The sequence below is a fragment of the Xenopus laevis genome, chromosome 4S (genome assembly GCF_017654675.1).
Source record: "Xenopus laevis strain J_2021 chromosome 4S, Xenopus_laevis_v10.1, whole genome shotgun sequence".
NCBI classification, from domain to species: Eukaryota; Metazoa; Chordata; class Amphibia; order Anura; family Pipidae; genus Xenopus; species Xenopus laevis.
Window position 1 is genome coordinate 37,210,459 of NC_054378.1, and position 14,270 is coordinate 37,224,728.

At 35.3% G+C, this 14,270-nt stretch overlaps 1 protein-coding gene across 1 annotated transcript in view; it reads right to left on the reverse strand.

Annotated features, from left to right (window-relative positions):
* Positions 1-14,270, reverse strand: part of cdh8.S (cadherin 8 S homeolog) — a 265,728-nt gene that overhangs the window by 69,031 nt on the left and 182,427 nt on the right. Inside the window, exon 8 of the mRNA XM_018260477.2 lies at positions 10,596-10,732. Coding sequence (XP_018115966.2) covers positions 10,596-10,732 — 137 coding nt within the window. The remainder of the gene's footprint in view (positions 1-10,595; positions 10,733-14,270) is intronic.

The following is a 14,270-nucleotide window of genomic DNA, read 5'->3' on the forward strand; positions in this document are numbered from 1 at the left end:
CTAATGATGCTTGCCAGTTCATATACTGTATGATCAGTCAATTATAGGGAATAAGGTAACTAAGCCCTTTATTAATTATTAATAACAAAAAAAATCAACATTAAAATGTCCTATATTTAGGTGTTTCTAATAGTAACTGATTGGAAACTTTTCCATGACTGATTTTATTATTGATTTATTTATTTTTATTTCAGACACAGGGAGTGGCCATAGACCATGCAACATTGTTTAAGCATATTAAACAGCAGCAGGTTTATGAATTACAGCTTTTTTGTTACATATAAAGATTCCCTTACATGGTACCATCATGCATATCTGTTTTAATAAGCAGAGGAATAACAAAAACATATTTGGTAGAAGTAAAAAACATTGGGAACAAAGAAAAAGGGGGACATAAAAGCTTGGACCTGGGTACTTCATTGTGCATATCATTTTATTCTGGAAGGTTTATAGGTGGATCTTGCAATATTATTTACTCTCATACCACAAAGTGGTGTGAAAAAAATTGTAAATTTGAATTTATTATTTAAGTAGAAACCTTGGAGAGTACTTGTAGATCATACCTGTGACTCTGCATTTCATTTTAGTTTAGACCGGATGGATTTAATTGAATAGTAATTGGGTGAGTAGCTGAAGTTTCTTTTACATTGTGTACATTTTTGTACACTGAACTAAATTAAAAGGGCAGTGCTGCTCCTTCTAAAGAGGTGCAACATTTCTGCATGAAGAAAATCAATAGTATGTAATAACTTTGATATTCTAGGTCAGGGCTGTCCAAAGTGTGGCCCTCACCTACCTGCTGTGTTTGCTTACTATGTGTAAAATTTAAATGGTATCAGTACAGAGATTAACTGTTCCCTGCCTTGTTTAAACCTCAAATTAAGACTAATCCCCTGTATTGTTCACACCTTTGATCCCCCTGCATTGTTCATACTTGTGACACCTCTATTTTCTCACCCCTAAAGCCCTGTACTGTTCACACCTGAGACCCAGACTGAAACTGCCCACATTGTTCATCTGTTCACACTTGCTATGGGGCGCCAGCACTGTGTCACTGTATGTAGTACATTTTAGAGTGGTCCTGATAAGTTTTCCTGTCTCTTGCTCTGTTCTGCCTTCCATATGCTCCCCGTGTGCCCTACTCTGCCTGTGTGTGTGACATACTCTGCCTGTGTGTGCCCTGCTCTGCCTGTGTGTGTGACATACTCTGCCTGTGTGTGCCCTGCTTTGCCTGTGTGTGACATACTCTGCCTGTGTGTGCCTGATTTTGCTTGTGTGTCATACTTTGCCTCTGGAACATAAGCCTGGTATTTGTTCTGGGAGTTTGGGCCCTTAAAGTGTTCAATCATGTGCTGGGGGTGCTGTGTTATTCAAGGGGAAGAGGAGGCATATGGATTTAAGGGTATGTCTTAATATGACAATTTTTTTCACATATCAGTGATAAGTGAGTACCAACCATTTGGTTTTTTGGTGTGCTACCACAATTAATGTGGATATGATCTTGTGGCAACATGGGTGTTGTTTAAAGTGGACATGGTTTAATAACAGGGAGTGGTCAACACTGGCTTCCAATATTGGCCCTCCACTATGTAGGCTGGAAAAATGTCAGCCCTCGGTAACACAGAAGTTGGACAGCACTGTTCTAGATACTGTATAATGCTATTCAGAAGAATGCGATCTCTCTGGTACCTAAATCAATCCTTGTTCTTACCCAGGCTGAACTTGGCCAGTTGCAGCTCCCTGAAATGCTCAGTAAAACATGAGTTGCATATTATTCTCTTCTTAGGTGGACCCTTGTTTGAAGGAAGGGTCAACCAAGTTGACTCCACACACACATCAAGTCCAAAAGGGGCTGGATGCTAATCATCCCAGGATACTAAAAGAGCTTAGCTCTGTGATTGCCAAACCTCTTTACATATTTTTTCAGGATTCATTGAGGTCTGGCATGGTGCAGAGAGACTGGCGAGTTGTTAATGTGGTGCCGCTATTTAGAAAGGTATCTCCTTCTCAGCTCAAAACTATAGACTAATTAGTCTGACGTCAGTGGTAGGAAAAAATTTTCGAAGAGGCATTAAGGGATAAGATACTTGACTTCAAAGAAAATAATAATACTGTGAGTTTGTCCCAGAAATGGTTTTATGCGTAATAGATCTTGCCAGACTAATATCATTTCTTTTATGAGAAGGTGAGCAGTGACCTCGATTCTGGGATAGAAATGGACTTGGACTTTGCTAAAGCATTTAAAACAGTGCCACGCAAAAGGTTACTGGTTAAATTAAAGAATGTTGGCCTGGAACATAGTATTTGTACCTGGATAGAGAATTGGCTAAAAGACAGATTAGAAAGAGTGGTGGTAAATGGAACATTTCTAATTGGACCAGTGTTAGTGGAGTACCACAGGGCTCTATACTTGGTCCTTTACTTTGCAACTTGTCTATAAATTACCTGGAGGTGGGTATTGAAAGTACTGTTTCTATTTTTGCTAATGATAGAAAAATTTGGCAGAAGAGACTTTGCAGAGGGATTTTATCTAAAATGAAAAACTGGAAAATGAGGTTCAATGTTGATAAATGCAAGGTTATACACTTTGGCAAAAATGGAAGTATGTTCAGAGTTTCCTTAACTGAGAAGGATCTAGGGGTTTCCATAGATAACAAGTTATCTAATTCTGAGCATTGTCCTTCTGTGGCTACAAAAGCAAATAAAGTGTTGTCTTGCATAAAAATAAAGCGTAAAGTCAAGGGATGAAAACATAATTTTGCCTCCTTATAGGTCCCTGATAGGCCTCATCTGAGTATGCAGTGCAGTTTTGGGCTCCAGTCTTTAAGAGGGTATAAATGAGCTGTAGAGAGTGCAGAGACTTGCAACTAAACTGGTTAGAGGGATGGAAGACTGAGGGTAGACTGTCAAAAAAGACTTTGGTCTTTTTTGAACCTGATTTAACTATGCAACTATTTAAATGGTGACTCCATTTTAAAGACTAGCAAAATCCTGACACCCCTGGACTGAACTGTCAGTTAAACACTGTGACCTGGGTAAGGTAACCGCTCCCACTCTAAAAAATTGCTGATGCACACCAGGAATTTCAACAATGAGAAAATTATATATTGATTTAATGTTTCGATCCTTACTCACTTGATAAAACTCCCTGGTGAGGTGTGTATCAGCAATTTTTTAAAAATGTGTATTTGTGTGTGTATAAAAATTCAGAAATATCTACTGACAGCTGCTTGTGTTTTAATCAATCTGAATCTTCCTTTTGTTTTCTAAACTTATGCATGAATAAGCTTATTATACTGATCAGTTTTGTTATACTTTGGTTGATTATCAAGTCATGAAAAAGATTTACTTTGTAAATATTATAGCCTATATAAAAGCTTAGAAAATACCACTGCAAATAAGATTATAGCATCTCATTGTAATAATAGTGTAGAGAATTTAAAATATATATATATATTAATAAAACAATTGGCAATAAAATCATATTAAACTGTTTAATTATTTATTGTTATTTGTTAGCATTAGATTGATAATTTTAGGTCATAGAGAGCTACTTGAACATGTTTTGGCTAACAGAATAAATAAATGCCTGAAAAAATGCATTTATATAGTGAATAAGGTATCCCATTGTAAAATATAAGAAATTTTAAGTCATAAGGAGTTCCATAACCATATAAAAGCACAAGTGCTTTTATACAGGTCATGGAACTCAGAGGTTACTTCTAATATGCTCATATTTTCCAAAAAGGGGTACTTTATTTATTATAATACACACGTTTTAGTGAGTCATGTGACAAAAATTACATCACTAATCTCAGTTTATAACTGATGACATCACTAAGATCCGTTTATAAGGATATCATTTACAGGATATTCATGACTTTTGTGTATTATAAAGATATAATTACTGGTAAAATATTTTCAGCAGTAAAGTCATACTATATTAATAGTTTATACAGAAATATATTTACATCTGCAAGCACCAAACTACATCCACTATTGATTGTTTCACATAGTTTTCCAAAGGAGGAGAACATAGACAATATAACATGTCCATCCCCAATTTAAACAAGCCATGATAAAATACCCAGCCACTGCAACATTGTGACTACTGTATATATACCACCCAACCCTTTTGGTAGGGATTTTTCTAAAGTCATATCTTTCGTGTAATTTGCTTTCCTTATAAGGGTTTGTTTAAAACAAAAATTCACACAAATACAAAATGGTTCCGTTATTCTTTTTTTTGTGTTGGTGGCAGGGGGGAGTTATACATTCTAATTCATTTTGACTCAACATTCACTTTAATGAAGCCAATTTGAGTCAAATTCTTTTACTTCACTGGCCAAATAAAAAATCACAGTAGGTGAATGACATGTGCTTAAATGTTAATAGAGTCTAATTTGTCCCTCCAGCATATTGCTATAAGTGGCTCTTATAATGATCTCAATAGCCCTTTATATAATTGGATTGCATTGATTTCCTTACTGAAAATATATAGACTTTGATACAGTTATACTTTCCTGATAATAAAAAAGGCTTTAACTTGTAACATATGGGTGAAAATCCAAATTCATCGTATAAAGAAACATTTTTTGTTCACAAATAGGTTTTTCTAAATTAATATGTACTTAGCTCTGTGCACCCTCCCCCTATCCGGGATAATTGGAATTTTAATTGGTGTCTTATTAGAAACTCAAAATAAATTGTCGTCTGTTCTATATTTTGAAGCATTAAAACTATTGTATAAACTGAATTTTGTAGGCTGAATTCTATTCTATACAAATTAAATATTGTTATAAAGTCTAGAGTCTAATTAAAGTGTTGTGTTTTAAATATTGAAAAACAGACAAAGTCAGAAGTAAGGTAACCTGTGAACACAGTTTGCTTGATAAAGTATTTCTACTACTAGATTTTTGGGGTAAAAAAAAAAACTGTTTTGTCAAATATTACTACTACATGTAATCATATTATTGAATATGTCCTGAAAGTTACATAGATCAGTCTGGTACTGAAAGATTAGGTTTAGCTTTTTAGTAACTTTAGTACAGGTATTGTTATGGAAAAAATATATCTGGAACGGTCTAAATCCTAAGACGGACGAATGGCTAGTGTCAGAGGGTTGATAGTTGTCACCCCCGCCCTCTATGACGCCATAACGCTATAGGGCCCAAGACAGGATGGACTATAAGGGCTAATGGTCTACTGTGGACAATGGTCACTCATATAACTTATACTAGGCCATACAAATAAATGATCACCACTCTGTTACTTAAATTCGAGAGTGTCAGCATAGTGTCAGCATGTCTCTTATGCCCTTTTGCAGAAGTGTTGCTCAATAGCTGTCTGTACCACAATGGCTATGTTTAGCCAACAGATGTTAACGAGGCTGTGGACAGTTGGAACCAGAAATCTCTTATGTTGTATTATGTATGAATAAATTGCCTGACTATTACTAAAGGTTTTCCTTTACTGAGTTTTGTCTTACACGAGGTCAAAATGGTACTACTAAAAATACCATCAGTATGGGACCTGTTTTTCCAGAATACTTGGGACCTGGGGTTTTCTGGATAATCCTCATACCTTAAATGTACTAGAAAATCATGTAAACATTAAATAACCCCAATAGGCTAATTTTGCCTCCAGTAAGGATTAATTATATTTTTGTTTGGATCAAGTTCAAGGTACTGTGGGGCAAATTCACTAAAGCGTGAAGCGGCTAATGCTATCGCAAATTTGCCAGTGTGACGTCATTTTGTTATTTCGCTGATTTACTAAAGGGCGCTTGGGTAAATTCGCTAGCGAAGTGGACCTACTCTAGCGCTACTTAGCACCCTTACGCCAGGCGAAGTTGCGCTATGGCGAAGGGACATAACTACGCTAATTCACTAACTTGCACATTTTACTCAACGTTCCCTCTTGCGCCAGACATGTCTTCGCCACCTCAGACCAGGCGAGATGCAATAAAGTAGATAGGGATTGCTTCAAAAAAAGTTGAAATTTTTTCTAAGTCCCAATAAACTTAAGTAGCACTTACATTGTAAGTAGCACTTCCATTATACTTCAAAATATTTTGTTTTAGCCTTAAGAGTGCTTCCACTAACCCCCCTTTGAACTTGGCGCTGTATGCAAATTAGGCATCGCAAACGTAACTTTGCTTGACGAATTAACGCTTGCACAACTTAGCTACCTTTCGCCTCCCTGAGCGCAACTTCGGAGTTTAGTGAATTAATGGCGCCCTGGCGATTGCAACTCCACAGTTTAGTGAATTTGCCCCTGTGTTAGAAAAGTGAAATCTTTGAAAAATGTGGATTATTTCATTATAATGAAGTCTATGGGAGATGGCCTTTCCGTAATTTGGGGCTTTTTCTGGATAAACCTGTAATATATGAATATATAATTTTGAACCAATGCCTCACAAAAGAGAGTTATGGCAATACCATATATCACTATCACTACCATACATGATACATTATTGTTTCAGCTGCTGTTTAAATGCAAGGCTTGTTTAATCTTCATTTATAATTTTGTATTTATTTGCTTCCCTTTTTTTTTTTTTGCAGTGTTTAAATACTTAAAATTCATATACATATATATTTTTTTAAATAAACTCTGCTTAAATAATGGTAAGGAAAAATTGCACAGTTCATGTTTTTGATTTCTTTTGTGTTGTATTGAGCTCAGCGGTACAGGTTCACTTTAAATATAATTAAAATTAGCAGCAGTCTGTGGAACTACATTGATATTACACCTCATAATACTTTAATACAGAAAATTAGTCTTTGTGAAAATGAACATCTAATTGTTATTTTATGAGCTTTTAATTTTCACATTGGGGAGCACTACTTGTAGATTATTATGCAGTGTAAAAATTCCATGTAGTTCTGCAGTGGATTTGTAGTATTGTTTTATTATATAAAGAAAAGGTTAGGGTCTACAGTATTCTGTTATATGCCTCTATTGTAAATTACAAAGATTCTCTGGGGCATATTTAATAAAGAATGAATTGCACCCTTCACCAGTTTTACCTTTATGAGGTTGTTGTTGTATCCTCGAGGCATTTGCAGGCCTTTTGAAGTAGTGTATAATGATGAGCGAATCTGCAAATATTTGCGAGGCATATTTTTTTTACTCATGACAATTTTTTACACAGGCGACAATTTTTACTCACTCCAAATGCATTAAAGTAAATGGGTCATTTTTTTTATCTCTGCGACAATTTTATCTGCAAAAAAGTTCACTCATCACTAGTAGTGGACCCAACTCCTTCCCTTGTTTATTGCCCATCTAATGCTCTAATCAGTGCTGTTCAACTTCTGTGGAACCGAGGGCCAGAATTTTTCTGGCCTACTTAGTGGAGGGCAAATAATGGAAGCCAGTGTTGACCACTCCCCTTTTAAACTACACCTATTTTAACCTCACTTTTAAGTTCATGTCCACATAAATGGTGGTAACACAACAAAAAAACCAAATGGTTGGTGCTCACTGCAGGGATATCACTCATATGTGAAAATGTAAGTCATACCCTTAAATATACCATAAATTATACATCCATGCGCCTCCTCCCCTGTGGATGACACAGCACCCTCCAGCACATGATTAAGCACCTTAGGTGCCCCTAACAAAAATTTCCAAATGCTAACAAACCCCCAGAACATACCTTGCCAGGCTCATGTCCCACAGACATAGTAGGGCAGGCAAAGTATGGCACACACAAGGAGGCAGAATATAGCAGGAGACAGAGAAACTCTAAGATGGATAGTTCATACTGTGCTACATACAGTGAAACAATGCTGATGCACCTCTAGCAGTTTGTCGGAGGTGTGAACAGGTGAGCAATGTGGGCACTTTCTGTCTGGGTCTAAACTGTGAACAATAGAGGTGTTGCAGAATTTAACAATGCAGGGGGATAACAGGTGTGAACTTTCATGAGGGGGGGCACATATATATATCTATAAACACATACAATACAAGAACCCACCCCCTCTCCACGTCTACAGCATGCTGAATGTATCACTTTAGGCTAATGCTAGATGGGGCTGATTCTCGACCTGCACATATTTTTTACCAGGCATGAATTCACAGTGGAAATTTAGCATTTTACTATAGACACTTTTTTTTGTGAAACCCTCACAAAATGTTACTATGCAATAATTGCCCTTAACTCCAATGCATTTTTGGCACAAGAAAAACCTTCCCCTGACTTCAATGCATTACTGAGTAAAGACATCTCAGAAAACACCCATTGGGGATCATTTCTAAACTTAGTGCATTTTTATTTGCATGTGGATGTTTTGCTCCTAAATGTTTAAATGCTGCATTGGTGTGCCGGTCTTTCCTAATTCTGTTATTATTTGTGCACATTGTGCACAAATATTTGCAGCTGGCTCATAATTGAGATGGGTGTTTTGTGATCATAGCCACTGTGTGTGGTGGTTTTTTGAGTATATAGAGTAATTTTGCAAAAATATTTGCCAAAACTATTTAGTGAATATTTTTCTGGCAAAAGTTGGCACTTGGCAAATATACCATATTTACAAAGTTCTTAAGAATAATCGTTGCACTAATAAAAAATTGCAATTATTTTTGCATATTAAATACTCTGATTCCTTTATAAATATAAACACGTGCAGGGCAAAAATAGTAACTGTGCAAATAATTATGCATCAAGCTTATAAATGAGCCTCATTGACACCAATGCGTTTTGTGTAAAAAGGTGGGGAAAAAATGCCCATTTACTTAAATGCATTCCGCAATTTTTTTTTGCCCTGGCCCTGAGCAAAAGAGCTTACAATCTAAACTGTAAGGGAATGAGACACAAGGGGGCAGATTTATCAAAGGTCAAAGTGAATTTTCCAATTTAAAAACTTCGAATTTCAAAGTATTTTTTGGGTACTTCGACCATCGAATAGGCCTAATTAGACTTCGATTCGAATTGAAAATACTTCATTAATCGACCATTCGAAAATCAAAGTACTGTCTCTTTAAAAAAAAACTTTGACACTTCGCCACTTTAAACCTGCTGAATTGCTGTGTTAGCCTATGGGGACTTCCTAGAACCTAGAGCCAAAATTTAGCTGTTTTAAAAAGTCAAATTTTTTTTTTGAAAATCGTTCGATCGATCAATTAAATTGTTCAAATTGATTTGAACAATTGCTATGATAGATCGAACAATTTTACTTAGACTGAAAACGGCCAAAAAAAAAACAAAAGTTTGACAATCTAATTTGTTTTTTAACTTCGAAATTCGACCCTTGATAAATCTGCCCCAAGGTGTGGGAGTGAGGAGGATCATAAATAAGTAGGTGAGATATGTAGCATATGGTATTACATTTGGAAGCTAAACAGGGTAGTAATTCTGAACTGTTTCCTGATAATGGATCCCATACCTGTACTCGGAATGATAATTAGAGGGACCAGTTTCAGTACAGTATTTGCTAGTGTAGGAAACTATATTTAGGGGCAGATTTATTAAAGGGATACTGTCATTGGAAAACAATTTTTTTTTTTCAAAATGCATCAGTTAATAGAGCTGTTCCAGTAGAATTCTGCACTGAAATCCATTTCTCAAAAGAGCAAACAGATTGTTTTATATTCAATTTTGAAATCTGACATGGGGCTAGACATATTCATTATATCAATATCACATATCAATTTCCCAGCTGCCCCAGGTCATGTGACTTGTGCTCTGATAAACTTCAATCACTCTTTACTGCTGTACTGCAAGTTGGAGTGATATCAGCCCCTCCCTTTCCCCACCCAGCAGCCAAACAAAAGAACAATGGGAACGTAACCAGATAACAGTTTCCTAACACAAGATAACAGCTGCCTGGTAGATCTAAGAACAACACTCAATAGTAAAAACCTATGTCCCACTGAGACTCCTTCAGTTAAATTGAGAAGGAAAAACAGCAGCCTGCCAGAAAGCATTTCTCTCCTAAAGTGCAGGCACAAGTCACATGACCAGGGGCAGCTGGGAAATTGACAAAATGTCTAGCCCCATGTCAGATTTCAAAATTGAATATAAAAAAATCTGTTTGCTCTTTTGAGAAATGGATTCCAGTGCAGAATTCTGCTGGAGTAGCACTGAGATACAATGTTAGTGTTATTAAAACTATTTATTACCTATCTTTCTTTTCAGGCCCATTACTTTTCATCTTCCAATCTCTCACTCAATCCAGTGCCTGGTTGCTAGGTTGCATTGGTCCCTAACTACCAGAAACTGAAGAGCATCTCAACAAAAAGCTAAATAATTAAAATGACCATAAAAAGTAAAGAATAATTGAAAACTGTCTCAGAATATCACGGTCTGCTTCATACTAAGGGGCTCATTGCTAACTATCGAATTGCAGTTGTTTTTGCATCGCTTTGCTATCAGTGGAAAGGGAACTGGTTTAAATAATTTGCATATTGTCGAGTAATATATTCTTTAACTTTAATAAAATATAATGATATATTCCATTTTCTCTTTCATTTTATTCTGTTTTCACTATAAATGTTAAAAAAGGAAATCAATATAAAATATATACATGATATCTGTAAGAAGTAACTGAATATTCTGTAGGAAGTAACTGAATATTCTTTAGTACACTTACTTGCTTCCGTTGCTACAACTGTGATATTGTGCCACATATTCGTTTCTCTATCAAGTTCAGTTGCCAACTTTATTTTTCCATCATCTGCGTTAATATTGAATTGATGATCAAGGTCGGTGTGTCTATCAATTGAAAACCTAAAAATACATGCAAAATCCCACTTTTAGATTTTGTGACTTTAAGGACAGAAATTGAAATGTGCATTCTATACTGTATGTTCCTATTTGTTTAAGACATTATGAATATATTAACAACCAGTTATACCAACACATGTTTAATACTGTATTCACCATAGTACAATGATGAGTAGCATTTACTACCACATATGTTAATTCCATTAATGCAGTTACCCATGGACACTAGTCAGAAATTCTTTTGAGCAAGCGAATGCACATTAAAAATGAAAAGCAAGGATTTAACTTCAGGATACTGATGACATTTAGTCCCTTTTTATTAAATAAGCCCCTACTGGCAAGGTTTACAATAATCTAACATTGCATTTTAATGTTTTGTTTATAGATTCAGATTATATTTTCTTAAATTGTAATGGGGTTTACATTAAAATATAGGAAGACAGAATTATCCAATCTCTCATTTTCAACAATCTGAAATTGCAAATTTAACTGTTGCTATATCTGCTCCTTCGCTTTTATAGGGAGTATATCATTCACAGCAATGAACCCTTTGGTTGAATTCAGATAAATTAAGCATGTGTCACTGGGTTGTATTTTTTTTATATAATGTATTGTAGCTACTGATAATAAAGTAAAACACTAGTATTATTAAGACATGGCTCATTTGTTTACCAGTCCAGCTAAGGGAATCTAAATCTCTTACAGAAATGTCTGCGAGTTAAAGATATATAGTGCAGTTAGGTTTGAGTAAAACCCTGCAATGCAGGAGAGCTTTGAAATAAAAATAAATAAACTCTACTCTACGACTACAACCTGTGGGGAAAAAGTATATAATGGCTTCTAAAGAACATTTCCCTTTTTCAGTATTGAATGCAAAAACTGTTGGACGCTGGCTTTAATATGAAAACCTGGATTTTTTTTTTTTTTTTTTTGCCGTCCTTAACTAAAAGAATCAGTGAATATGAATCAATATACAATCAATTATAATAGTAACAAGGAAGAGCTTTTGCAATAAAGAGTTATTTTTAACCACATAAGTGTAAAAGAGAGGAACGGGTGTCATTATCTGGATGGTTCAGCCAATCCTTATATATGCACATGATGTAATTTAGCCCTTGTTTTGATTTTTCATAATGATATTGAAAGTGACCAGGATTAGATAGGTAACTTTAATGAACATTTTATATATGCATGTCCTCATACAGCCCATTAGCGATGAACAAACCACTATACAGTGACCAAAACTTCCAGTTTGGGAGATATATATATAAATATTTTTCAGTCACAAAATGATATAGTATCATATAAACAATGTGCAATTAATAAATATGTATTAGGAATCAGAATAGCGCCACTAAAAAGTTTTCTGGTGAAATGATGTAAAAGTAGAGCAGACAGTTTAACCCTTTAGGCAGTTTTATTTATCTCTTTCCCTTGCTTCCCATCAGTTGTTTCAACCTACAGTATTCCCATAAAAACAATCTGACCCAGGCTAACCCTTCCCATTAATATATAATGGTAAGCAGTTGGAAAGCGATGGAACCCACCGTTATGATTGTCAGTTGTGATGAGCGAATTGGTCCCATTTTGCTTCACAGAAACTGCGAAAAATATTTCAAAATGGCGAAACACATTTAAGACAATGGGCGTAAACATTATTTTTACGCACAACAAATTTTTATGCATGTGCCAATTTTTTCTCGCTCCAAATTCATTAAAGTCAATAGCCATTTTTCTTGTAGACTTTTTTGTCTAAACAACTTTTTTCTCTTGGTGACTGTTTTGTCTCAGCGACTAATGACAAATGCATTAAAGTCAATTGGCGTTCTTTTCTTATGGCTACTTTTTTTTTGCTTCTGTGACATTTTTTTCTCAGTGACTCTTTGTCTTTTTGTGAATTTTTGCAGCAGTTTTGTGAAAACATTTGCAGATGGTGAAATATAGAAATTCATTGCAAATCCATGCCTGAAGAGAGAATTCGCTCATCCCTAATTTTCAGTTGCAAAACGTTTATTGAGATACCTATTCCTACAAACTAGAACCTTTTTAAAGCTGCAAACTAGTCAAATCATTTTGCTTATCTCTAGGTATTAAAAGGTAGTAAATTTCATATTAAGGAATCTATTACATCAAAAATCATGTATTAATAAGAGGAAGCTTTATTTTGTGACAAAGGGAGGGTTTGTACACTTAAAACCAGTGTCGGACTGGGACACCAGGGGCCCACCCAAAAACCTTGGACCACGGGCCCACCAAAGAACCATAGACCACGAGCCTCTTCAACTTCTATTTTCCTAGTCTCTATTCTTTACATACAATAATCTATTATTCCTTTTAGTTAACCTCTTTGCTCTAAAAGAAATAGGAAATGTCCATGAAATAGGCCAAATCTTTAGCAGCACAAGGGCCCCCTGACATCAGGGCCCACCGGGAGTTTTCCTGGTATCCCGGTGGGCCAGTCCGACACTGCTTAAAACATTGAATCTGCTACAGTAGTGCCTGAAATTCTCAGTAAGAGTAGTTGCTATTTCTGCTAAAACTTCAACATATAGTGACTCCTAGCTAGGTGTCCAGGGAACAGATGCACCACAGTGGTTGCCTGAGTTTGAGGTGTGCAAGTGAGACTCTATACAAGAATCCAGAAATTTGTATTTTAGAGTTTAGGGGCAGTAATGAACTGTAAATCCTTTTTTTCCCGGCTGGACCAAACTGTTTCAACATGTAGAAAAAATAATTATATCCAGTTTTCATAAAGTTGCATATTTTAATGCTATAAAGCCATTTATTTGTTCTTTTTAAACATCTTGCTAATTTACTCTTATAAGGGTTCAAATATCCTGCAGTGAAACTTCAGATAAAACAAACTGAACATATGTTATTTTTTTCCCACTTTTAGCTATAAATTAGCATATAGCATATGCTTTTAAAAGAATCTTGGCCTTCTTTTTAATAAACTAATCAAGGATACATATTTCTCATCTGTTTAAAACATATAATTGGCAATCAAATTATTGTTTGTTGTGCTTTGGATTTTCACTTAAATTGACAACTTAATGAACAGAAAACAAAATGGCAGCAGAAAAAAAGGTATATATGATAGATTGATGAATTGACTTTATTAAACATGCAATAACATTTCTTTTAATGTAATATAATAAACTTTAAAGGTAAATAATGGGTTGTCTGTGAAGATTTTTATTCATCCGTGTCATAATATGCAATAACTAGCAGAATTAAGTCTAAACTGGACCTTTTTGAGTTTTCACCATTCATCCGACTTTTTAAGAATGATTCAGAAAAGTCCAATTGCTTTAGACTATGGATGAGCAAAATAGTTTGCCGCGGAAAATTCCCATAGACTCCAATGTATACTTACAAATTGTGAAACGGTTTGAAAAAAATATCATGTCACAAACACCCCATTGACTTCAATGCATTTGGTGAATTGTTCAAAATTTTACATATTTTTGGAGTAGCAAATGGGTCCGATTCACGCATCCCTACTTAATTCTACTAGATAGTAGTTCTCTCAAGTTACTGT